The sequence below is a fragment of the Aquila chrysaetos genome, chromosome 4 (genome assembly GCF_900496995.4).
Source record: "Aquila chrysaetos chrysaetos chromosome 4, bAquChr1.4, whole genome shotgun sequence".
Lineage (NCBI taxonomy): Eukaryota > Metazoa > Chordata > Aves > Accipitriformes > Accipitridae > Aquila > Aquila chrysaetos.
Window position 1 is genome coordinate 40308464 of NC_044007.1, and position 27248 is coordinate 40335711.

The 27248-nt window shown below is 38.9% G+C and overlaps 1 protein-coding gene across 18 annotated transcripts in view; it reads left to right on the forward strand.

Annotated features, from left to right (window-relative positions):
* The first annotated feature begins 634 nt into the window (after positions 1-634).
* The window catches only part of ASPH (aspartate beta-hydroxylase), a 121114-nt gene continuing 94500 nt past the window's right edge, over positions 635-27248 (forward strand). For 8 of the 18 annotated variants that reach the window (XM_030012252.2, XM_030012248.2, XM_030012258.2 and 5 more), the window contains exons 1-4: positions 635-887; positions 19905-20054; positions 20826-20870; positions 22156-22224. In XM_030012252.2, the coding sequence (XP_029868112.1) occupies positions 827-887; positions 19905-20054; positions 20826-20870; positions 22156-22224 (325 nt within the window). In that variant the 5' untranslated portion in view covers positions 635-826. Of the gene's footprint in view, positions 888-9168; positions 9234-16515; positions 16851-19904; positions 20055-20825; positions 20871-22155; positions 22225-26726; positions 26876-27248 lie in introns of those variants that run through there. The other 10 variants (XM_030012250.2, XM_030012257.2, XM_030012256.2 and 7 more) reach the window with 9 other exon arrangements.

Consider the following 27248-nt stretch of genomic DNA (forward strand, 5'->3'; position numbering starts at 1 on the left):
CGGCACGGCGCGGGCGGCGGGGAGGCCCCTCCCCCCCGGGGCGCCCCGAGGGCCCGGCCTCGCCCACCCCCATCGCCGGCCGCTCCTCCCCGGCCGCCGGCTGGGACGCTGCCGGGCACGGAGCCTCCCGGGCGGGCAGGGGGGCATCCGAGCACCCTCCCCGCTTCCCGCTCTCGTTTTCCTCAACGAGCTAGACAACCCCGGGGCCGCACAAGCCCCCGCTCCCGCCCCGCCCCACACCGACAGGCGGCAGCCGCCCGCTCCCCTCTCTCCTGCCCCGGGCCCGAGCCGCTTTCCCTGCGAGCAGGGAACGGAACGCCACGGCTCCCTCCTGACGAAGCGCCCAAACCGGCCGCCACGACGCGGCCCCTCAGCGGCGCGGGCCACCCTGCCCCCTCCCGGCGCGCGCCCGCCCGCCCGCCGGCCGGCCCGCGAGGCCTAAGCCTCGCGAGAGGCCGCCGCTCGCTCCCGCGCTGCCACGTTCAAAGGCGCCGGCGGCGGGGAGCCTGTCGGGCACGCGCAGCCGGCACGCCGCCGCCGCCCCGCCTCCTCGCGCCGCCGCCGCCAATCGGAGCCGGGAGGCGCCCCGCCTCGTTCCCGTGCGCGGCCCGCGATTGGCTGGCAGCGGGCGGGCCGGGCGGGGCCGGGTCGCGGCGCGGCGCGGCGCGGTGGGGGCTGCGCCGCTGTGGCCGCAGGGCGCTCCCGCACGCGGGGCTCAGGTGGTGGCGGCGGTTCCTGACTCGCTCTCGCTGCGGCCCGGCCCCGCCCCGCCACCGCCGCGCGCGCAGCCGCCGCCGCCGCCCCTCGCTGCCTGACAGGAGGTGCCATGGCCTCACGCAAGAGCTCCCGAGGCGCCGGCGGCAGCCCCGGGCCCGGCTCCAAGAGAGGTGAGCGGCGCCGCTGCGGGAGCGAGGCCGTAGCTCTGGGGGGAAGAGGCGGGGTGCTCCCCGAGGGGCAGCCTGCCGGGGCGGAGCGGGGCGTACCGCCGCGGGGCGGCGGCCGCAGCCCCGGCGCTGGGGGAGGGGCAGGGGCCGATACCGCCCCTCGCCGCGGCGGCGGCGGGGAGCCCCCGGGCGAAGCGAGGGGGTGGTGCGCCTTCCTCTCCGCCTGCGCCTCCCGGCGGGCTGAGCTGCAGCCTCCCCCGCCATCCCCCGCCCCTGCTGCCGGCTCTCGGCGGCGCGGCGCGGGCCTGCGGGGGCCGCGCTCCCCTGGCGCCGCGGGAGCTGGGCGGGGGGGAGGGGGCGACGACGACGGACACGGGGACAGATGGCCGAGGTCTGTCCCTCGCGTTTCCGTCGTTGTCCTTCTCGGGAGTTCACGCGGAGGAGAAATTTGCGTGGCCGGGCCTAGGCGGTGGGGACGCCCCTCGAAAGCTCCCCAGAAGGGTTGGGGGGAGCGACGGACAGGTCGTCTGGCCGGGGCGGGTCTCGGCATCTCTAGGTATCCCGGGAAAGTGCTCCCAGACCTCTTCCTCCCGAAGCCGGGGGTAGGACCGGGATGCCGAGTATCTGATGCTAGTGAGGCCGCTGTTGTTCTTGTGTTCAAATTCAGATGTTGGAGTATCTCCTCAAGCTGACCTGTTTAACAACACTGGTCTAAAGCTAGTAGATCTATTGTGGATGCAGCATCTAAGCTGATGGTTTCTGTAAGTGTAGAAGCAAGAAGTACTCTTGGAAAAATGCAAGCAGAAGGTTTTTCGAGACAGCTATCTCCCCTCCCCCCAAAAAAGAACACCTTACCAAATCTTACTATTCATAAACCACTGTGTGTGGACAGTTTATTTAGGGAAAGCTTTATGTGCAGTAGCATTTTTAACTATAGCAGAACATGCTTAAAAGAGGAAAAAAACTATATACTTCTGGAGTCACTATGCAACCATGCACGCTGCACTAAAGAAGGGAAGTGCTGTTATCAGAGATTGACTGTTTGCTCCTTGTAACTTCTTTGGTTTTGAGCTTGACATGCACAGCGCTCCAGTGATGAAATATGGTAACGACACTGAAATAATATCTGATATAACGACACTGATATAGTATCAATGTATTGAATATAGCAATAATATGGAGAACAGTGTTAATTAAAGGATGAACCATATAGGATTGGTTTACTTATCACATGATGAATTAAGAGAGAAAGATTTCAAACATACTTAAGCATAAAAGAGTTTAGAGATGATACTACAATGTTTATGGAAGTGGTTTGGGTTTTTTTAATTTTCTTTTTTTTTAAAATCTTTCTTTTTCAATTGCTGGCCTATGCTGTAGAGTCTATATTACACTTTTTGCTTGGACTGGAGGTGCTCTGATCATCATGCAGCATTAAGCATGTTAAATACATATTTTTCAATTACAATGCATTAAGAACATGCATCCCTGGTTTAATTTTGAATATTAAACATTGTTCTGTTAGTATTTTAAATATCATTTTAAAGGTTCGTCAACATTTGAAAAATAAATTTATCAGGAAGCTGAATCTCTGACTTAGTAAAAAAGTATTCCATTGGTTTTTATTTTCAGTCTGAGTAAAATTTTATCTCTTTGTATTAAAACATATCTGGTTTGTGTAATTGCACTGGGGACTCTTTATTTACTGTTATCTATGAGGAGATGAAGCAGCATGAGTAATGTGTTAGGCACTCTCCAAAGATGTAACCTCTTAAATTTAGACAAATGTTTTGTTAGTTTCAGCAACTTCTAGTTAGAATCCATTGGACAGCCATAGAAATTACAGCATGAAGCTGATGCTGTTTTCATAGTTGCAGCTGCAGGAAGAGGTAATGGATGATTACTCCTGTGCGAATAAAAGAACAGCTAGAGGAGCAGAGTCTTCACAGCAGCCAGTAAGCTTTCCACAGTGGAGGGATGTGAAAATGAGATGAGGAAATAATTTTGAGATGGCTAGTAATTGAGACTGTGAAGTATGCAAACCTCAAGTTTGAGGCAGATCTTGAAAATGTTGTAGTATTCACTTTCACAGCAGTTCGTGGGAGAGGATGTGGCTTCTTGCCAGGGCATTGCTCATAGCTCTGAAACAACTGAAGTTGACAGCACATCTAAAAATCTGTGCACTGAAGACAATGCCAGCATCTGTCTGAATGTAGTAATCTGCTTTTAGGTTTCCGCACTAGAAAATATTGACAGTAATCTTACAAACAGATTAAGTCTGAAATAGTTATAAGTGTAGTTTATGTAGGTGCTTTCAGATTCACTGAGATGTCAGAAGTGGAACTAAATATTTTTTAGAAATAGAACTCTACCTTTTGCTTTTAAAAGTTGTATACTAGAAGCTGTCAAATCAGTCCTAAAAAAAAAAAAAAAAAAAAAAGCTTTGTACTGCTGCTGATGGATGCTGCTTTGAAAGTGACATTTACAGAATTGTGTGAATATGCCAGTTACTATATTTGGAGTACAGAAGCAAAAACCAGGTCAAAATTTGACAGTTTCGGGATACTTAGAGAGGGAAACGTGCTTGTTATTATCTTTACTGGAAAGTTTGGCTTCTTGTCGCTAGCCTGCAGAACCCATTGTAAAAACTGTGGCCTGTCTAAAGGAAGAAAATAAATTTTAAACAGCTAGATGAAGTAATGGATACTTGCTGGAATATTACTTAAAGCTTCATTAGATGGTTTTGGTACAGGAACAAATGCATGTCACTTTGTCAAGATTTAACTCCCTCAAATTTCATGAGATGGGAAATTTGGAATTGTCTTCGGCGTTAGCAGGTAGTTGTGGAGAAGCTCTCCAGTAAGAGTGAGGATCAGCAGCAGCCCAGCTACTTTTGAAATACAGATGGCTGAAAAAATATGAATTAACTTGTAAGCCATGCTTACTTGTAGGAGTACTGATGATAAGGCATCTATCATTATGTTGCTGTGTGGTTGTCTTTTGTCTTACAGTACATAAGCAAGGACTTACTTAAACATAATTCTCACTGATCATATAGTTGTGCAATAATTGCTGTGTGTTTTCTTTGTATTTCTAATGACAAGTGGTAGAGTAGTTCTCCAGTAAGCTAGGCACTGTACAAAAAACACATTTCTAACAAGAGGCATCATCTCTATCTACAGAAAACTATTTTATAGTAAAAAAATAATAAATCCTACCTCTGCTGGTTCTGAGGCCATGTTGTCATCACACAGATTGAAGTCAAAGAACTCTACTGTTGCTTTGACAAATTTTCTTTAATCTCCGTAATAATGATTGAGATTGTCTTCTGACGTTCCCTGCTTTCTTCTGCGAGATCCCAGAAGATGTTTGATTTCACTTTTTCCTGTTTTAACCATGTAGTTTCCTTATATATCAAAATGCAAATGTAGTGCCAAGCTTTTAACTCCTTTTACTCATCTTTTGGACCTTCTAAGTTCCCTTAATCTAATCCGTTCATTAATTTCTGGCTTTTCAGATTTCTTCAGATTTGGGTTTTTTTTTGATATGTGTTCAAGTTGACCTGATGTCCTTATCCAAATGCAGTTTTGTGCTAATATTACTTCTTTTTTAGTTAACAGTATCACTTGCTGGAGCATGTCTAGAGAAGGGCAACAAAGCTGGTGAGGGGCCTAGAGCACAAGTCTTATGAGGAGCAGCTGAGGGAACTGGGGTTGTTTAGTCTGGAGAAAAGGAGCCTCAGAGGAGACCTTATCACTCTCTACAACTACCTGAAAGGAGGTTGTAGTGAGGTGGGTGTTGGTCTCTTCTGTCAGGTGGCTGGAGATAGGACGAGAGGAAATAGCTTCAAGCTGCGGCAGGGGAGGTTTAGATTGGATATTAGGAAAAATTTCTTTACTGAAACGCTTGTCAGGCATTGGAACAGGCTGCCCAGGGAAGTGGTTGAGTCAGCATCCCTGGAGGTATTAAAAAAGCGTGTAGACAAGGCACTTCAGGACATGGTTTAGTTGGGCATGGTGGTGTTGGGTTGACGGTTGGACTTGATGGTCTTAGAGGTCTTTTCCAAATTTAATTATTCTATTCTATTTTAGAATGATAGTTGTGCCTGTTAATTTGCATGAACTTTGACATTTTATCTCATCTCTATTGTAAAGACTACTTTATAGTGTACTTTTGTATTGGTTTTGCTGGCAAGGTTTTGGTAGCGGGGGGGGTTACAGGGGTGGCTTCTGTAAGAAGTTGCTGGAAGTTTCCCCTGTGTTCGAGAGAGAGCCAATACCAGCCGGCTCTAAGATGGACCTGCCGCCGGCCAAGGCCGACCCAATCAGCGATAGTGGTAACGCCTCTGTGATAACATTTTTAAGAAGGAAAAAAGTTGGGACAGGCAGATTCGGCAGCCGGAGAGAGGAGTGAGAACATGTAAGAGAAAACAACTCTGCGGACACCAAGGTCAGTGAAGAAGGAGGGGGAGGAGATGCTCCAGGCGCCGGAGCAGAGATTCCCCTGCGGCCCGTGGTGAAGACCATGGTGAGGCAGGCTGTCCCCCTGCAGTCCATGGAGGTCCACGGTGGAGCAGATATCCACCTGTAGCCCGTGGAGGACCCCACGCTGGAGCAGGTGGGTTTCCCGAAGGAGGCTGTGACCCCGTGGGAACCCTGCGCTGGAGCAGGTTCCTGGCAGGACCTGCGGATCTGTGGAGAGAGGAGCCCACGGAGCAGGTTTTCTGGCAGGACTTGTGACCCCGTGGGACCCACGCTGGAGCAGTGTGCTCCTGAAGGACTGCACGCTGTGGAAAGGACCCATGCTGGAGCAGTTCGTGAAGAACTGCAGCCCGTGGGAAGGGCCCACGTTGGAGAAGTTCGTGGAGGACTGTCTCCCGTGGGTGGGACCCCACGTTGGAGCAGGGAAGAGTGTGATGAGTCCTCCCCCTGAGGAGGATGAAGCGGCAGAAAACAACGTGTGATGAACTGACCGTAAACCCCATTCCCCGTCCCCCTGTGCCGCTGGGGGGGGTTGGTAGAGAAGCCGGGAGTGAAGTTGAGCCCGGGAAGAAGGGAGGGGTGGAGGGAAGGTGTTCTGAGATTCGGTTTTATTTCTCATTACCCTACTCTGGTTGATTTGTAATAAAGCAAGTTAATTTTCCCCAAGTTGAGTCTGTTTTGCCCGTGACGGTAAGTGATGAGTGATATCTCTCCTGTCCTTATCTCGACCCACAAGCTCTTTGTTATATTTTCTCTCCCCTGTCCAGTTGAGGAGGGGGAGTGATAGAACGGCTTTGGTGGGCACCTGGCACCCAGCCAGGGTCAACCCACCACAACTTTCTTTGGGTGAGGCTCTCCATTAGCTTTTTAATTTACATAAAGAGCAGAGGAAGTTCATCAGCTAAACAGGTCACTTTTTTCCTGCTGAAGCTCTTTTGTTGGCTCTTGGGAACATTGCACTTCACATCATGCTTTAAGTGGGATTGCCCATGCTCTCTCTGGTCTCTCACAGCTACCCAGCTGTGCTGTGGTATAACATCTTCTTTTCTTACACCATAGATTTTATGTAAATATGATGCTTCCATCTATCTAAAAATTCTGTCTCTAATTTCTGATCTGAACTACTGGCCGGTGTGCTTGCTTTATGCTCTTGACTTTACAATTGTGTAGTGTATCATCTGATTTCTTGTGTTACAATCTATCCGTTATTTCCTTCTTCATTTTAATTGTAATCCTTAGGAAGAAGGGTATTAAGGTGTTGGAGGTCATAAGTGAGATGTGAATTTGGGATACTCTGTGGGGCTTAACAAATGTTTTGACTGGTTTGTCCCAAGTCTAACTTGTAGTGTTTGCTAATACAAATTCTCATGCATTCAGTTATTGTGCTGCTCAGTGCTTTGATTTGGCTACTTAAACTCAATGTTACAATGTTTTCTTGTAACATCTTTGGTATTCAGGAGTATACAATGGAATGTTATTACTTTGTTAGAGTTGCTCTACAGCTATTGCAGACAAATGAGAAATTCTTTGTGTCTCACTGGTGGAATCTTTATATACTGTTTTAGAAATGTTGCAGTGATTTCTTCACCAAGCTTATCCTATTGCCTAATTTAGTTGCTTACAACTAGTCAAAGATCTTGAATTTTTACCATTAGTGCCAGATATTACTATTTTTTAAACAGTTTGGCACAGACTGGTAAAAAACATGCCTCTGTGTTTGGAAAGAGATGGATTTAACCAGGAAAGTTGTTTATGACTTGTGAGACTAATTCTAGATCTCTGAGTCTTAATGGCATTTGTGTATCTAATAGCTAACTATAGCTTTCAAAGTATGAATTGCTCATGTCAGTGATAAAGTATCTAAATAACAACTCTGTGTGTGTGTGCATGTTTCTTCCCTAAATCTTCAGAAAACCCTAAAAGATGTGCTAATACAAATAGCAAAACCATGAAAACGCAGACAGCCACCTCTTTGTGATTCATCTGTCTGCCTTGTGTCTTGTTCAGGGTGGCCTTTCTGGAAAACATTTTAACATATTGTAAAATAATCTGCCAAATTAAATAGTGGTAGCAACAGAAATGATCCAAACATCTATAATTTACATGGTATGTTGCAGCGGTGCCATCAGTGAAATTACTGGTTTTGCTGGGTCCCCCCCCCCTTTTTTTTTTCTTTTCTTTTTTTAAATGTCCTGTATAAAACGTGAAGCAGTAACTCTTCAAACAAGTCAGTTTTCTTATCTCTGATTAAAGTGATGTAAAAAACATTCTTAAAATTGTTAACACAGGTATTCCTCTGCACACATGAGCAGATTTGCATTGGAATAGTGAGTCCTTGATATACCTCTTCATTCATTTGTCTAGAGCTAGAGTTAAATGAGCCTCCTATAAAGGCAACCCTGTTGTCTCTTAGGTTTATCTGTAAGAAACTTTCTATACACCGTTAGCTATTGAAAGGTACAGTAACTGACTGCCAAGGTCACCCTGCAATGAAAAACGATCAATTTGAACACAGTATATGCTTTTATGACTTGTTTTTCCATGTTGCCTGGTATTTGGATTTCTTCCTGTTGCTTTTTCTCAAGAAAGTATTATTTCGGGTTTTAAGATTGATACCTAAGTGTAGCAGGATTGACATAAAAACAAAGAGAGCCTGATACTTTCCCTCTATTAGGACTTTTTCTCCTTAAGAATTCTGGAGCACTGGGAGATTCCTCTCCATTCTTCTGGACATGCTGCCACTTCATAAAGACATCAAGGAAAGTTTTCCTGCCCCTTTTGATGCAGGGGTGGCTGAAATCTTGGGCCTGCTCTGTGTCATCTAATGTGTCTTACCTGCATGCAGGAAGTCATTGTGGGCTAAAAGATACTATTTGTGGTGCTTCAAATGTGGAGGATCCTTGCATTTGACATCTGCAAGGATGTCTGCGTTCATAGAGTTTTGGAGTATTTAATTTGTTAAGAGTTTAAATGGTATGTAAGAGAGGTAACTTTTTCAACAGCCTTTTGAGGATAGAGGTGTTTAAAATGCTGGGTGGAGAACCTAAAGTATCACTAATAATCTTAGGGAGACAAAGCTGGAGTATATTTTCTCAGATTTGGCAATTACTCTGAGAATGCACATGAAAATTCCCCGTCAGAGGTGGTAGCTAGTCTGGGTTGAGACTCCAGGGATGTATATCATATGGGGGGATTAAGGAGTTAAATTTTTCTACAGTTCAATACTATAGGTCTATCTAGTCTGAGGTTGCTCTGCAGTCTTCCTCTTTTCAGTTTCCCTTCCCTGTACCTGAATTGGTAGCTGTGCTGGTGCTAGGTGAACCACACAGGGAACTGATAAGCCAAAAGCTGACTCTTTTCTTTTTTCCCCAGACTGGCTCAGTGCACAGCTTTATGGAAAGTCATTTGGGTAGAAGGGAAGAGATGACAATGAGTGGCTGGGCATTAGGGGAGGGTGAGGTTGAATCTAGAGTTTTATGTTTGATCATGTCACCACGGAGCCATGGTGTGAACATAGAAGGTGAATGGTTTGGTTGGATGTGCTAATGTAATGGCTGGATATATAAGGGCTTCAGTAAAGACAACAAAATTTACTAGCAGTAGAAGGCACGTATGTTAAGATTATTTCTAGTTACAGAGTACCTAAAGAGGTGAGATTTCAATATTGCTGTTTCTTTAAATTGAAAACCACTTTACCGATCACCTGTATGAAAAGTTCATTTTCAGCTGGACCTTTCTGAATCACTTTGAAACAAGTAATAAGTGTTCCTGTGCTAATTCTTATGTTGAATTCTTCATTGTAGAGAACTTGAGCAGTGAAGTTCTGAGTTACTCCAAGTGGTTCTTTCCTGATGAAGATCACAAACTGGTAATCTGTGTGATAGCCTGCAGCAATCTTTTTCCTAACTGCATCCTACGGGCTAGCTCTTTGCATGGAAGAGTTGTGAGCTATGCTTTGAAGTGGAAATCATAACTCTAGTATGTGTCTTTAAACAGACTGGAAATTAAGTATGCATATAAGCATATACTGAGTTTGAACAGACTGTAGTATGTGTGGTTCAGCTTTGTCAGAACTTTTTAAATGAAGAAAATTTTACTCTTCTTATAGGAAATTGCACTATTACTATGCATGTACTTACCTGGTGTAACAAATGCTACCCAGCTGTTTGTTTGAAGACTTTCTTTATAAATATTTAATAGCTAGGGGTTTTGTAACTATTGTGTAGTGGTTTTCTTGTTTTACAATTTTTTTTTTTCCCTGTGGTTGTGTTTGAATGATGATCAACAATTAATTACTAATGTAACATATCTCACTCTCTCACTTTTTACACTAGTGTTTTTTAAGTTTGTTTGGTTTGGGTTTTTTTAGCATTATTAAAAAGAAGTTCATATAGCAGTTTGTAACTGTGGTACTGTTTCTTTCCATAGTAACTGGAGGACACAGTGATATCTTTGGAAGCAAGAAAGTTGTAAAAAGAGCAATACTTTTTGCAACTGAGATCCCGTAACAACATATTTTAACAACTATTTATAAGACTTTAGGTATGAGACACCTAAAAACTCTTTTGAACTCTGTAGGACTTGCAGATGCATAGCACCTCTATGAACTAACACCTAATTAAATTGACTTAGTATCAGACTTGAAACTTTGCTAAGTTTTAGGCATTGAATACAGGATTTAAAAATGTTCGTTCTTCGATGAGCAGAAACCCATGAATAGCAGAGTTTAAGGTACTTGCATGGCAACTAGAGTTCTATTTGCTTCTATTTGAAATTCCCTCATACCATGAAAAAAATTGAAAGAACTGAAATGACATCATCCATTTTCTTTCTTTTGTGGCTTAATTAGGACTTGTTGCTAAAACAAATTGATGTGACCCACATTACAGAATAAGAAAGTGGAACAAGGAAAAAATACCCTAAAATTAATGCCAGCATGCTATACACAGAGATGAGGATTTTCAACCTTATGTAATAGAAACTTTTTTAAAGGTCACCACCAGCAGGATTTGCATGTTCTGGGCTTAAGTATTTCTTGTATTTCCTCTCCACATTTACCTTTCCTGAACTTTGCTCTGGCCTAAATACAACTAAATATTTCATTAACCTAATAATTATGTAGGTCTATTGGCTACATTAAATCATTCAGGTACAAGATAGAGGTAGATTGTATAATTTTAGATCTTATTTCCAAATGTTCTGTGGGAGAGAGCTGGTTAATCAAAATAGCAGCTATTAAAAATCTTTTAAGTCATCTGCAGTTAAAATCGGTATTAATTTTGTTTCCTCCTCAGTTTTATAGCCAATACAGGTATGTTGATCCTGTAGCGAGAGACAAACTAAAATGTCTTTATAAGTTTGTAGTCTTAACCATGAACTTTTTGGCTTGATGTTGAAGTCAAGTAAGTTTACAAGAGGCAAGTTCTACATTAAGTTTTGGACATTAATTCTATTTTGTGTTTGCATATACATAAAAGCAAAACTTGAGAATATCGACTAAAGCGTTTAGGAAAAATATCAGAATCTAGGAGGGTGTAGATTTCTGTAGAAATCTATTTAGATTATTAGGTAAATAGATAACACAAAAGATTTTTGTTCTGTCTTTACAGGACTTTTATTTTTTCCTGAAGTGCTAACTCTCTAAGCCTGTTAGTATACTGTCTTTAAGTTTGTGGAAGAAAGGTTTTAAAAAAAAAAAAAAGTAATCCAAACTATTTGGGTAGTATGTGATGGATGCATTAAATACTGTTTTAAATATATTCCTGTTGATATCAGCAGTATTCATTATAAAACGCTTTCAAGTTGTAAGGACTGTCGTTGTTAGCCATTTAAGCTATGTGCACATCTGTGTTTATTTTTTCCTTGTAATAAATACTAACTGAAGAACTATTCAGAAAAAATGTTCATCTGAATAACCAGAAAGAAAAACCCAAAACATGGCTTGGACAAAATTTGACTAGCTTTTGAAAGTGATCATCTTTGTAGCACGTTTAGAAAGGAAGCAGGTGCAGATTCAGGATTTTCTCTTATTGACGTATTATCTCTGTATTCATTTTTACCTCCTCTGACTTCAGCAGTTATGCTTAGATAAACAGAGCTCCAGAGGAAAGTTGTTAACAGCAGCAGCTCTTATGGTGCAAACAGCTGGTCTCTCCAAACCTCACTGAAAAGTGCAGACCTAGCGCTGCAAGTAGAATTCACTGTTGTGCTGTATTTAGATGAAGTGCCTTTGACAAGTCTTACGAACCTGTGCAACCTCCTAGGACAGAATTTCCCATTAAGTTTCTTTTTGTCTTTAATTTGTGACTGTTTTTCCTCTTAAAAAGAAAAACTTATGTTTCCTTAAAGAAAAAACCAAAGCCAGTCATTCTTGTGATGTTTCTTTTATTAGTAGATTTCTTCTGAATAAATTTTCTGATTTTTGTTGGTTATGTATGTCTTAGAAGAATCATTTAAATGGAAAGGAATCAGGATTTGTTCACTGTTTATAGTCAGAATAAATGTAACTACATAAGAATAGTAATAAAAAACAAAACAACCACCCTGGGAATGATGCTTGATATCAGTCAGCCAGCTGATAATCTTATTCTTGTTTTGTGTTGGATTTTTTTCTGAAGAATAATTAATTCTGACTTAGCTGCAAGCTAATGTGATTTGTTACTAAAAAACTCTTCTAAATATTGTGGTGCTTCCTGTGAACCAGAAAGGTATCTATAGGCTTAAAAGTACTTTGAACTGTAACAGCTTATATTCAGAAATGGGCAGACTTTTAAAAAGTATTGACCATCTCTCTCTATAAACTGAATGTAAAAAAGGAAAAAACCCCCATGTATCATTTTACTTGAAGCATATTTTCTGATAATAGGATTGCAGATCTGATTCTGTGTAGAACATGACTGGAAAGAGTGGTTTCTTACTTCTGTGCAATACTTTGGTAATTGAAGCTCTCACCCAGGATAGAGGAGAAAAAGATTTAATTGCATTTTCTTCTTGAAAAAGGAGTTTGGTTGACTTTCGGTGTTGCAGCTGCTGTTTATGGGGTATACTTGAACACAAGTGAGAGTGTGTGTTTTAAATTCCTGTTGTTGAAACTGTCTGTTTCAATCCAACGTGAAACAGAGATTCAGCCTGCTGAGAGTGAGCCTGACAATAGGCTGGTTATGTCTGGAGTCACCTTTCTTACCTAGAAAGGAGGGGAAAAACTGGGTTTAGTCTCTGTTCTGCAGAGCTCCTCTTTTACAAATTACTGTTGTGGCCAGTTAAAATTTGACTGTGAAGGACTAAAATGGATTTGTTCTCATACCCTTGGGTATACTTAACAATGTGTTTTAGACCTCCGAAGAAATTCAGACAGTGTTCCCCAGAGGAGAGAACTGAATCTCTGATCTTTCACATCCTGATTAAGTGCTGAATTCAAGGAGATAGTTCAATGGAATTGCTTCATCCATTGAAGGGAGGAGCTTCCTTTCACTAGGGAAGTTCAACAAGGTGCTTATGATCCTAGAGGGTTTTTTACATATTTTGTGTTGCACCTCTGCCTCCCCTCCCTCCCCCCGCCCCCAGTTGGCCACCCTCAGCATCTCTGTGATCAGCCTGCTTAGTTGTTGAATCCTGAATTTATGACTTTGCTCTCGTTTTCAGTATTTATGTTCTTCTTTGATTGTTTGTATAGTAGGATACTTTACTGTGAGAAATTTTGTAGGGATTGAAAATTAAGGACCTTAAAGGTTTATGTGAGGATTGATTATACATGTAATAAGGAAAAGTTCCTCAAATACTAATGTAAAAATCTAAAGTGGCAGCAGGAGAGACAAAACTGCCTTTCATTTGGCTAATTTATTATTTCAACTTTAAGTTCTGGTCGTTATGTTTTCTTTGAACTTAGAGCTCTTTCTGTTCCATCCATTCCCCAGTTCCTAACTATTAAGTTTCTGATTTAGTTTATTAAAGTCCTTTGATAATGTGCACAGGTATCTTTATAACCATGTAGACTAGATTATATAAAGTGCAGAGCAGAGATCTAGTTTTTATTGAGAATAATAATAATAAAAAGCCACTTTTTTTTCCCTAATTTCCATTAAGGCTGCTGTGCTGAAGAAGATTTCTTACATACCAAAAGGAAGAATCAATTTTGTATCACAAAGAGTTTATACTGAATTTATTAAAAGTAAACCTTTACCTTAAACTTTAGATCTTATCTCTAAAGACCCGGCTGTCATGACTGATTGTAAAACAAAAATTTCCAAGTTTGGATACATGAAACTTTAAAGTTGGAATATTTTATAAGTGATACCATAAGTATTTTAGTAAAAATCTCTGTCTCCCTTACAAAATGAAATAGAGTTTGTAAAAGCAATTAAAAGCACAGATTTGTCCATTAAAAGTATATTATTCCTCCCTTGGTACACTGAATGAAAATTAAAGATGAAAATCTGGTTTACCTCAGGATAGCACTTGCAATCATTATGGTGTGTGGACTTCTCAGAATGGAACAGTTCGACATGTGCTTATTGAGTCTAGATTTTAAAATACATATCACAAAAAGTGTGTATGTATATATAAATACACATATTTGACCTGTCTCACAGTAGTGAGGGGGAAAAAAAGCTCATATTTTAATATGCAGGGGAAAATAGTATCAAGAGAGAATGCTGTAAACTTCCCTCTAACAGATTTTACTCAAAATACTTGTTACTGACCCCACCCCAAAAACCTTTGTGGAAAACCTGTTTAAAATAATCAACTGCAATTTTATTACTGAGAATGGCTTGCAACAGTTGTTTTATTGTTAATCATGCTGGAACAGATAATTTGGCAAAAATGTCAAGCGGTCGTAGGCAATGCTCATACAAGAGAGGTTGTTTTTTGTCTTTGCACTGCTACTAGTTCAGCTCTATTGGTGGTAGGACAGTTGTAACTTTAGTTTTTTTATTTCTCTCCTGTATCTGTTATTTATCTCTCTGCATTTTGCTTTTAAAATGAGCTTGTTCTAAACTCTTCCTATGATCTAGCTGATTGATAATTTTTACGTCTGAAATGTGATTTTTAGATATTTCTCTGAGGTTAGTGTTTTGTTGTTTTTCCTTTTACTGTGTTTTTCTAATTTCTAGTAACTGCCTGCTGGTGAGCAATTCAATTTAACCTCTGTCTTTCACAAACTAACCAAAATTACATTGTTTTGTATTTTTGACTATAGCATTTAGAGAGATACATGTGTAAGCCGGATTTTTCAAGGTGTGTGTGTTAATGTATGTTGTTCATGGAGTGTATAATCAGTTTTGTGGCCCTTTGGTCCATCTTCCTTTTGATGAGTTTGAAGAGTTTCCCCATTTTAGCTGTAGCCTCCCCTTTCAGGAAGGAAGGTGTTTGTCATTTCTTGGGAAGACATGTTCTTGCAATCAATTGATTTTTAAAGGGCACAGGATAAGGCTGTGGGTACTTGGTTAAAGGTCAACATACATGTGTTAGTTTAGATTGGGAATGTACATTTGAAATTAATTTCTTGACTGTCTCTACGCACTTTGCTTTTAGGCGTTGTGCTGTTGTCCCTGAATATACTTGCTTAGGTTTGAGTGAAATGAAACAGAAAGGTATGCTGCAACCGCTTATGGGCATTCAGCCTGGTAAGATCTAGTCTGGAGCAATCCCTCCAAAATACATATAATGTGGGATTCAGGTTCTCAGCATTGGTTGAATGCTCAATGAATCCACTTGTAAGATCTGGCATCTGCAAATGCAGGTGCAGCTAAAGCGAAGTTGCAACAAATTGCCTAACGTAATGCCTATATAGGTTTTATATGCACTATAGGAAATACTATAGGTTTTATATGCAATAGACTACATATCATTGTGTGTAAAATTATTTCCCTTAATAAGCTGTTGATTTCTCCATATATTTGGTGACTTTTACCCTTTGTTTAAATTTTCCTCTGATCTTGCTTTAAGTCACTTGTGCATCACATAAGTCACTGAAATGTAGTAGTGAGGAGATCTTTCTTAAAGCATGTTTGATGTATTCAAGTGGTTTTAAGGATAGTTAAAAGATACACTAGTTATAGAATCAACTGCCTATAGTTCTTTACATCCATTTGAAAAGTCTTAAACTCGGTTGTTATTTCTCACTTCTTTTCTCCCCTGAACTTATTGGGAATTGCATTTGGTAATTAGTTTCTGGATGTTAAAACCGCAGGAGGTGTATGTTGTTTTTCAATGTAGCTGTAACATTCTACTGTTCACTCCATCCACCCGATGGCTATGTTATTTAAAGAAGTGTGAGGAAAGAAGGGCAGAGTGCTAGATCCTGAAGTTTTTATTAGGGTTGCTGTTAATGAGAAATCGGTTTGTTTCTGTCTTCCACCCACCCAAAAGGAGCGTGCTTTTGTTTGAAATGCAGTGGGAAAAGAATAGTTTGCTAAAATTGAACATGTAAGTTGAATAGTGTATTAGTGGTTTTTTTCCTCATTTTCTGGTCCTTAAGAAGAAGAGAGTACGTTCATCAATAATCATTTGTATTAGCTTTAAATTGTACAGGTAGCATGGATATTGTCAGAATTTGAAGGAGGGGTCAGATGAGTTAGTGTTAGTCCTTTCTGGAAAGGGAGGGCAGCAAAGCAAAATCAATACGTCTGCTACTTTTAACAAATACGCAATAGAAATTTTGCCTGATTTAGCTTTATGGCATGTGATGTATTGCACTCTAGGGAAGCAGGCTTTGCTTTGGCAAAACTATCCGTAACCCTCCTTTGGGTCTGCTAGAAGTAGATATGAGGTGTACTGGGGAACAGCTCTGATCTGAAAATTCTTTGGCAAGAATTTGTGTGGTTGGTTTCAAGTAACTCTTTTAGAAGACTCAAAAGTATGTTTTACAAATCGGCTGTCTTTTATTGTTGAAGCAGCTAGCAAGTTTCAAATGAGCAGTCTCTACAGGATACTCGGGAAGCCTGGTAGAGGAGTGCCAACATGGAGAAAGTTTCTTGGGTGAGGGCCAACTTAACAAATGCAAGCAGGCAAGCTTTGTGTCCAGACTTGTGTTTCAGCTTACGCCGATGGATTTAATGTCCTTAGAGCTCAGGCACTGAGGCATACATTGCAGCAAAAATACTACAGTACAGTGTGCTCAGTTTCATTCGCTGCTGTGTTTGATGTTGGAGGATTAAGGGGAGGGGAAAGGATCAACTACCCAGGATGCTTTGTTAGGAGGAGTAAGTGAATTTGATTGTCGTCAGAACTAGATTGCCATATGAGTTCTGAAAAGCGTTTGGCTCCTGAGGATAACTGTTCTAAAAATAGATTCGGAGGACAGGTTTCTCTTGGGTCCAGTTTCGGGTTCCAGCTGAGCTGGCTTTAGGAAACTTGTTTGCTCCTGTTGCAAGACTACAGTGAGGATAAATTGTTTCTTATTCTGCCTTCAACATTAATTTTTGGAGATATCGACACACTCGCTCTGTCTGGAAATCGAGCACTAATGTTATGGCTGACGACACAGGTATAATCCTAACTTTTTTGTGAGCAAATGGAAAATGCGTAGTTGCAAATACCAGCTGTGTCTGATTTTATAATCAGCAAAATAACTGGCTTAGTGTGGTATGTTGGTGTTTTCTAGCCAGTTTGCTGTTCTAGTCTGCATTATGGGCTGCCTCTGTTCTCTGATTAAATGTTCTCTGGAGTAGAGGTATTTCATGAGTTTATGGCAGGTGGTTAATTGTAACTTAGTTTTTGCTTGAGTAGAGCAGATATTAACATGAGACATTCTTTTGTCTTCAAATATCTGACATTAAAGTTATTTTTGGAGTACGTGATGTTACTAGGTGTCTTTAACGTAAGCTGAGGTAAAAGGAAAAAGGTTTTCATACATTTTTATCTAGGCGTGACTCTTAATGTGGGGTGGGTAAGGTATAGGACTTCTAAAGATTTGCCGTTGAGGGATAGAGCACACTTGAAAACTTTCCGATGTCTGCATAAAGACATCTGGTGGTGTAAGCACAGGCTTACCAGATATGGCAAGTGACCTACTTCTGACATGGCTGGCAGCATGTGCAGGGAAGGGGCTTGAATTGAGAATTAACTGTCTGGAATGAGCTGTGAGCCAGCGCCAGTCCTTGCAATGTTTTGTTCTGACCCTATGTGTAGTGTTTTCTGTGCAGACCATAGGTAAATTTTAGGTTACATAACTTCCTTTTTTATTAAAATGTTGCATGATCAAGCTGCCATGATTGAATACTTTGCAGAATTTTTCAAGAGTTTTGAAAGTAATTTTCTGATAAGATAGGAAGCCACAGCATAAAAACGTATCTTTAACTGTTGTGAATGATACTTTTATAGCAGAATCTGTTTTTGAGGGATTTGCATGAAACAGTCTTTTAAACTGGAAAAAATATGAACATCTATGCTTGATTACTTAAATAAGTTGTCTTTTCTTTCATTTTCCTGTTCTTTTCTTCTAATAAGTAAAGCCCCTTTCTTCAGAGGCAACTAGCAATAGACAGTAGAATGCAGTGTGGTAAATGAGTAAGCATGAAATACAGTAAGATTCTCTTTCCTGTTTGCCTCTTCCACTACCTGGTTTGCTATAGAATAAAATTGTAACCTGGAATCATTTCAAATGTTTTTAGCCTTAAAGTTTCATTTTAAATATATAAAAAGTTTCCATCGACTGCATTGGAACACAGCAGTAGCAAGGTTCTGCTGTTACATAGTATAATTGTTTATTTCTGAATATTAAGATTTTCAGCTCGAGTACTTTAAGTAATTTTCATATACAGTTGATCCTATTTCTGAATGTACTGGTACACGCTGCTTGTCTTTGCCTCTATTTTCAGGCTACCCATACATCTTTCCTACAAGAGAGATGTTATGATGAGTTATGTATATGGACCTTGCACATGTATAATTAGGGTGCTGTGGAGTAGCAAGCAATACATGCCTGATATGAGGCTAAGTTGTCTAGGCTTCTCTCTGAATGTTATTGAACAGCTTATACCACGGCAACTTTGTGTTTAATGAAGAAAAGAAACTAAGTAGTCGATATTTGATCTTTGTGAGTAGTCTTAATAATTTTTTTTTTTCCAATAAAATACTGAGCTGAGTAAAACGTGATGTGAGTCAGTTGGGGTTTTTTATTGGTCTGAACTCGATATATAGCACAATGAATGTAATAAAAGGTTAGTTTATTACAGCTGTGAACCTGACGGCAAGCAGGGTCTGAAAGTACTTCTATATAATATCTATTACAGAAATAAGTCAGTCACCAATCTCTCATTACTCATCTTTCAGAGCTACTCCATTGTATTCTAAAACCCAATCATGTTGATATTTAGCTATTGAGGGTATTTTTTGTCTTTTTCTATGATCAGTGTTGATAAATACATAAAACATTACTTGCAATTAGTGTGATAAAGTTAACTCTCTACCTTATTATTTTACCACAATATTCATGACAAAGTTCCTCGAGTATTTAAAAATATGTAAGAAATAGTTTTACTTCAATAACTAGGACTGAATGTGACTGAGCAGGGAAAGGCTGGTGCTTAGAAGGGAATGAAGTGGAATAGGCTGATAGACATGAAACTGTGGGTGAGTGCCACCCTTGCAGCAGTAGTATCAGGAGGCAGAAAAGCAGACCTTGAGAAAGGCCACAGGCATCTTTCTGGATGCACATTTATTTACTACATGTATCCCTCTTTCCCTAAAATGATCCTAAAGCAACAGAGCAAGCAATTCATGTCTTCTGTAGTGGTGATACCCATTTGGAACCCCCTACCCATATGCTAGGTTGAGGTCTCTCTTTTCCCAGTGGTTTGTTTATAACTACTGTATTTTTTGTATACACTTACCTTCCATATGTGCAGTTATAAATGAAGCTGTGATTTGCATTACGTCTCTGTGTCATCCTTCTACTTCTATGTTCCATGGGACTGGAAGTCTATAAGGTATTCAGCATGTAGTGAATCTCTGCTAGATTCTAAGCAACAGGAAAGATATTTTTAGTTGGTAGAGTGCCTGAACTTGGAGTCTTACCCTTAATATGGTTTAGATTTTAGAGCCTTCTTAGGGTATTTGAATTTTCATGTTGATTCTGTGAGCTAGTTCAACTAGCTTTGAAACTTGCTTCAGAAGAAACGCTTTTTTTCCAAGCTGTTTCTGCTGGTCATATTGCCCTCTGGTGGCGGTTTGAGAACTGTTGGCACAAATGCAAACCATCTCAAAAATGTTAAGCTGTGTATAAACGTGCACTAAAGGGGAGGAAGGGGGGATTTCCAACTAAGTTGTTAAGACAAATTACATGAGGGGTTTTGGTGTTTGGTTGGTTATAGGGCTTTTACTTAGATAATCATTAAGCTTCCCACCGTAATTCACAGTGATATGAAAAGCAAGTAGCAGTGGTAAAGTTAAAAAAAAAAAAAAAAAAAAAAAAAAAAGTGTTACTCAAATGTCTTGTATTCTGTGTAGTCATAAGAAACAAGATTTATAATTATATCCTCAAACATAATTTTCTCTTTTACAAATCCATTTTTCCTACTTGTTTGCCTTATTTTAACAGAGACTAAGCATGGAGGAAGCAAGAATGGAAAGAAAGAAGGCCTCTCTGGAAGCTCATTTTTCACCTGGTTTATGGTAATTGCTTTGCTGGGAGTTTGGACGTCAGTAGCGGTTGTCTGGTTTGAACTTGTAGATTATGAAGAAGTTCTAGGTAAGAATTTTAAATCTTAAGACACTTCTAATAATTGTTATGATATGCACTAAATGGAGGCCATTTTAAATTTCTAGATACCGGATTTGACTACTGTGGTGTTTGCAAATGACCTACATGACAAGAATAGGCAATGTAGCTTAAAAAGTATGTTTTAATGCTGAACTCCATTATGATAAAATGGGATTCTCATAAGACTATAAAAGGTTATTAACATACTGCATTTATTAAAGAATTGAAAAAATCTCCAAGGATAGAACTGGATCTCTTTGTCACACGCATACTGTAGTTCATCTGAAATGTCAGCTAAATATGTATTGTTTCAAATTAAGGTCTCAAACTTGCAGCAGTGGTTGAAAGTGGGCAGCTAATGTTACCACTCCTCTGATGGACTGTGTTGTCCATAGAGTCAGGACAACTGATGAGTCATCCTCTCATGAATGAGCTGTTGAATGACCTCAGTTTTAAGCTTATAACAGTAATAATTGTATCTCAATATGACAATGTTAAGATAGTATTGTTAATGTAATATCTAAGGGTAAAAATTAATGTCTTGAAGATCAAGATGTATGTCCATAGGTAGAGCTATTGTCCCTGATGTTGTAGGATTCAACATGCACTTTTGCAACTGCTGGTTTTACAAGCTTTACAGCTTTACAAATCTGTTGGTACATGCTTTTTTGATCTGGACTGATTTTAAAAGAAGCTTCTGGTTTGAAATTGGGTCTAGTAATGCAAATAATGGTTTCTATATTTTTACCACGCATGCAGCCAAAGCAAAGGATTTCCGTTATAACTTGTCAGAGGTCCTACAAGGTAGGATATTAGAGAAATAAGCTTGCTTTACAGTCCCTTGGCTAAAAATTTCAGTTTACTTTTTTATGTTTTTAATTTTTTAGAGAATTACTATTCTTCTACAATGACATGAAACTCAGTCATTTTTCATCTGTCTCATTCTTCATGGTTTTGAAGATGATGCAATTCTTCTTATTTCTAGAGAATTACATTTATTCCACCAGTCTGCTGTGTTTAACCATAAACCGATAAAGATCCTTTCTAATTGATTGCTTCTGTGCAATGGTGATGGCCTTATTTTTGTCTGTTCTAGACCCAAGTTTGAACTTTTTCTTCCACAAAACTTTTCTAATTTTCTAAGCACCATATTAAGAACTATATTTAATATATTTTATTGGCAATCAAGTTCTGCCTCCATTTAGAGAATGACAAGTGTAATAGTAAACTGGCAAACTATAAGGAATCAGTTATTCTGCAAACAGTGGGAAAAATTTCAATCCTATTAAAAGTTGTGTCTGAATTTTATCAAAACTAATTAGATAGCTCTCTACACACTTGGTGATCCCAGGACACTTCTAATCCTAGATACCACAATTCTATGCTAAAAATTCTTTTTGAATAGAAACTGCGTTCTCCTTTTGCATATACTTAGGGCTGGTAGAGCTGCAGTTTCAAAAATAAAAGTGAGAAGTCTGACATGTTAGTCGCCTATAAAAGGATGGACAACTTTTTTGTCTGCAGTGAATGTTACACAGTTGTTGATAAAAATTATGAATGTTTTTCCTTTGTTCAGGAAGTAGGTTGCTTACCTTCTATTAACTTGGCACTAAAAATTATATACCTATCTCTTTTTTCTGAGAATTTAGAATGGCAAGAAGCATATAATCAGAAAACAAATGGTTATTATTTGATTAATTCTTGTTTTATTGTTTGTTTTCCCTCAAACATATTGAATGTTCCTTGTGAACTTAGATTTTATTCTGAGCAAAACATGTTTTTATAAAGCACACGAGTTAAGTATAGATTCATTTTAAATCTGTGAGCACCAAAATAAATGTGTGGAAAAAAGACTAACTTGTGTTCATTCTAAAGTCTAGGAAATGCAGAAAGGAACTTGAAATAATTGTAATATTTTCCAGGAAATTTAAAATGTGGTTAAGTGGAGTGCAGCTAAATCATTACAAAAAAAAAAAAAAAAATGGTAACAACCTAGCTTTGACAGTCAACCATTGCACTTTCAAACACTGTGCTGGAAACAAACTGCTGAATCGCTAATTCTCTCTTCTTCCTCTCCTTGCATTTCTAGGCAAGCTTGGGATATATGATGCTGATGGAGATGGAGATTTTGATGTGGAAGATGCTAAAGTATTGCTAGGCGAGTACCAACACTGGTGGAATAATCTATATAATTCAATTGTCATATTCATGTTTGTTTTTTTTTAATGTCAGAACAATATTTCTGTTTTTTTTCCAAATTGGAGAACTTAAATTGATTTAATTGTGGTGGGTTTTTTCTTAATGCAAGTTGTACGATTGTGTGTGCAACTTGTAGCAAGTTGTGTTCTTTTTCTCCTAATATAGCAATGTAAGTGGAAAGCATTTAATTACTTACAGGATGATTTTGAAGTTAGGTGGCTGATGCTGCTGTATCAATTGTTGAAAGATGGTTGTGATTATTAATAAATTTATCAGATGCAGGGCTTAAGATGCTTCAAGAGTTAAAACATTGTTTATGTTAACATGTTAAGCCAGGTTCATTTTAAAATGTCTTCCAACAGGCCTTTGTGCTTCTTAGATGACTACTTGTTTAGCATATTTTTGTACTGTCTTTCCTCCATTCGGAGTTATCCACAAGTCTGTTCATTTTCTTTGCCCTTCAGAAATCCTACATGACATGGATTTTTCTTCTTTGATGTTGAAACACTGGGTTTTAGGCTTCTGTTCATTGTAGTTTGGGAGAATGTCTTTCTGCTCACTATGTATCTTCAAAGAGAAATTTCAGTCACTAAACATGCTTTGTGATACTGCCCTTCTACCTACATCTTCTAGCAGTTAAAGCACTACTATCTTCAGCTTCACAATCAAGCATTGGAAAGATGCTTCTTGCATACCTGAAGTTAGAAAGTTTACTTTTCTGTAATTGATTTGTTCAAATGTAAACCTATTCTGAGCACGCAAACCTAGCAAGTTAAACAAACAAAACAACAAAAAAACCCAGCATAGTAAATAATAGCTTGAGCATAGGGCAAAGTGGAATGTCTCAATCTAGTCAAAGTTATCAATAGTATATTAGGATGTTATGGCTTGCTGTTTGAAACTCATACTCCATAAAAATCAGTTTATCATCTGTTTATTTTTCCACACTTAGGTTTGGAGGAATAAGCAAGTCTTTTGGGGGAGTTTTTTTAATCCCTTCATGGTTAAAGAAAACCCATGCAACCAATATTACTGAACCAGTTTGCAGTGGTGTGAATGTAAGAGGCACTCCAAAGAATCTCAAGTGCTCTGAATGACTTCAGAGCTACAAACTTGGCGTTAATTATAAATGGTGAATAAGATAACACTATGTATAGTTATAATCCTAATCTTTCTCTGTCTAGTGTATAGAAAATGGATATCAATCTTCTGTGGGTCATATTAGTTAGAGTTAGATTGCCAAGGTGGTAGCCAGAAACATGCTGCTGCTTTGTTACATGTCTGTTTTATGCAACTTGATAAAGCTGGGAATTCTGCCAGTACATGACAGTGTTTCTATTATAAGCTTGTCTTATCACGCATTTAAATCTTATACTTCAAATGTGACATTAAAAGGTCACAGATCAAAAGTTATTTTTATTATTTTTTAATACTTGCTTGGAAATACCATTTTATTGCATTTAAGTTTATTTTCTGCAGTGCAAAGGAAATGGTAAATTTTGAAAAGTTAGACAACATTGATAAAATTTATGAATATAAAAATATAGTTTTTCTAATAACTAGCGTATAAAATTATTAACTGAAGTTCCCAGTAAATTATTGTGCTTGTTTTGTATTTTACATTTATTATGAACTAAAAAATGAACACCACTATGCAGACTAAAATTATTTCATTGATGCAGAAACTGGAAGACTAGATTCCCTGTTGAGAAATTTATCTTCCAGAATTAAGCCTTTGTAGTAAAGAAAACCATATAGTAAGCCTATATTCAACTGCATTAAGGTAACTTTCTAAATATTGAATGCATAGCTCCTTTTATATTTTATTTGTGAGAAGCTTGTTAGTACATATGCTGTGTTTGAAGACTTGTTACTTTCTGGGATTTTTCTCTGGGTCAGACTACCATAACAGCAAGTAGTTTCTCTGCTAATTTAATACTGACTTAAAAAGAAGATACTACTTTTTGATGTTTAATGATAGGAAGTAATATTTTTTTTTTCTTTCCTGCTCTTCAGCTATTACTAAACTACTGTATATTGAAGTTGTGACATGTACAGTGGTTTAGTGTTGTCTGCTTCCATAATCTTTAGGTTTTGCTACAAATGTAAAGATTTAATTTGCATATTAATGATAAATATATTTTTTAGTTAATTTTGAGAAATGCTTCTACCAGCATGAGTTTATTTTATATTTCAAAGAATGGTTTAGTAGCTGATATCTTAGTAGTTTTCTGTACTACTCAGGCATGCCTAAATAGAAGAATTAAAATTTATTAATTTATTTCTTGTATGTATAAGGTATGATAGAGGTTTGATGATTAAGTTCTCTTGAGGTATTTGTGTAATTTTAAAAACAGTGTGCAAGAAGTGTGTTCTTCCCCTCTTCCCTGTCTCCCCCCTCCCTGAGCAAGAGTGGGGAGGGGGAAACACCAAAAACCCTGCCAGCCAACCAACCCCAAATATTTTTTTGAGTTAGTTTTGTATCCATTTATAAAAAAATTATCCAGGGTGGAAATGCAAAGTTGTCAAAGCTAGTCTGCAGTTATCTTGCAGATTCTTTCTTTTTCACAGGTGTTTGTGAGGTTCTGTTTACTGAATTCCTTTTGGTAATGGGAAGAGAGGCTTAATCCCCTCCTTTGAAGGCTGCTGTTACCAATAGTTCTCATCCCACTTTCTGTCCATTTTGCTCTGATTGTTCTTTGAAGGAAGTTATTCTTCTCAGGAGGAGTGTTACACCTCTGTACTTGCTTTAGCTCAGTATAGAGAAACAGTGGCTTTAGTCGTATTACAAAAAAATACATGTATAGGTAGTACTAATGTCTGTTGTAATAGAAACTTTGGAGCTGAGCTATTTTTATACTTCAGTCCTTTTTAACAAGCAACAATATCTTGAGAAATTCTACTTAAATGGCTGCAGTAGTTAGTATAATTTTGGAACTGCAGCTACAGAAAGTCATCAATGTATTGTTCTTGTGGATTTGGTTCAGAGTTGTCGGGCTATGCAGAAAATGAAAAAAAAAAACCCACCCCAACAACCAGCTGTAGTGTATGAGCAAACAAAGGGTATTTAACAGTAGAATCCAAGCTTCTGTAAACCAGGTTTTTTCCCCTGGTTCACCTATAGTAGAAAAAGATGTTTGCAAGCAGTTGTACAAAGATTGTACATTCAGAAAATCTGTGTGAGATAATGGGAGTTAAAAGAATGCTTTTGTATGGTTAAGCTGTTTAGGATAAGTTTCATACTCTTCTCTATTTTTCTCATGTTCTACTCTAGCACCTTCAAATATTAAAGGCTTGTATATGCTCATTCTCATAAAAGAGATGTATGCAGGAGAAGAAAGGCTTTGTCCTATTAAATAAATGTAGGCAAGCCCCTCTGCCCCATTAGTTGTGGTAATGCTGTTGAGTAGATAAAGATTTTGACTCCTTTGATCACTGTTTGATTTAAATTGTGATGTTTAGACTTCTCTTGAAATAAAGTAGTTATTTCCTGTGAGTCACTGATTTAGCATGGTATGGCTGGCTGATTGGGCAGTTCCATTTTTCAGGCCCTTCTTGCTATGCTTATCAGCACATGAGTTTTACTTTGAAAAGCAGTTCTTCTCGATCATGGGGATGAATGAAGATCAAAAATAGTAGTAATTAGTTTTAGTTTCTTTTTTTTTTTAACTCTTTCTAAGAAAGGAAAAAGACAAATACGTGAAATAATGTGTTACTTCTGTAACTCAGGCTGAAGTGTCTTTTTTTTTTTTTTTTTTTTTTTTTTTTTCCAACCTTAGATTCAAAGGCCATTATATTAATCCCGGATAGTTTTTGTAAAGAACTGTAGAGAAAGGTTTTGGGGTTTTGTTGTTTGGTGGTTTTTATGGTAAAAACTATAAGACATATTCTTCCAGTTTCTGTGGTTCCCTTTGGTGTCCTAATCTTTGCAAAGAAAATATGCTGCTGTACTCCATCCTATATTTTGTAAAGATAATTGCCCAAGAGTCTTATTCTTGACTTAGTGCAAGAACAGGGGCATCTATATGGTTCTTCACATGCTTACAGAAGTGCTATCTAAAGCCTGGGGTCTTTTGTGAGTGGTGGGGGTGGGTTTGGGGTTTTGGGAGCAGGGGGGAGTGTTTGTTTCTTTTTTAATGCCAGATTCTGACAGAATAGAATGATAGAAATATATATAATTCTGTGTTTATAACTTAGATTTATTTTTTTAAATTTTTTTCTTTTAGATTCAGGTTTCCATTCTTAAACTGAGACTCCATTTCATTTTTCAGTAAATATACTTACTTTGGTTTATGTCTTTACATCTTGCTTGGTCCAAATTTTGAAAACAAATTAGAATGATGAATAACTACCATGCATAAAGTTAAGTCTATAAAATTTAATTTTTATAGAACTAAGCCATGGAAGAAGTTGGAGAGGGATATTTATAATACCTTGATTGCCTCCTGGATTCAATCTGTCATTTTTAAACCTTTGGGCTATCCAGTGAAAAATTAAAGAGAATGGCTGGTCACTCAAGTAGAGGTTCTGGACATCCAGGTACAAGGATGTGGAACATCATGGACTTGGAAGTTTCCTCAGAATTATCATTGATACTTTCACTATGTGCTGTAAGAAAAACATGTTGAAATGTGTTTAATGTCTCTGCCATGAACTCCTCTATCTTGAATGTTTCATTAATCTGCACCTAATATTGCTTTGTAGTCTGCATGTGCAACATACTCACTTAATTTTATGTCTCAACAATCTGTCTTCACCCTTAGCCCACTTTTCTGCTTCTCCTTCCAACACAAATGAAGGTTTGTTCTGGTTAGAAGTGGGGGGAAATTCCTCCCTCTCTCACTTTAAAGCTTACCAGTAATTGACGTTTGTCATTGCTTGGTCATTCTGTTGTACTTTTCCCAGAGTGGAAAAGTTTAAATGTTTAGTAATAACTGTAAAACAGTGGATTTTAATACAAAAAAACCAGGAGGGAAAAAAAAG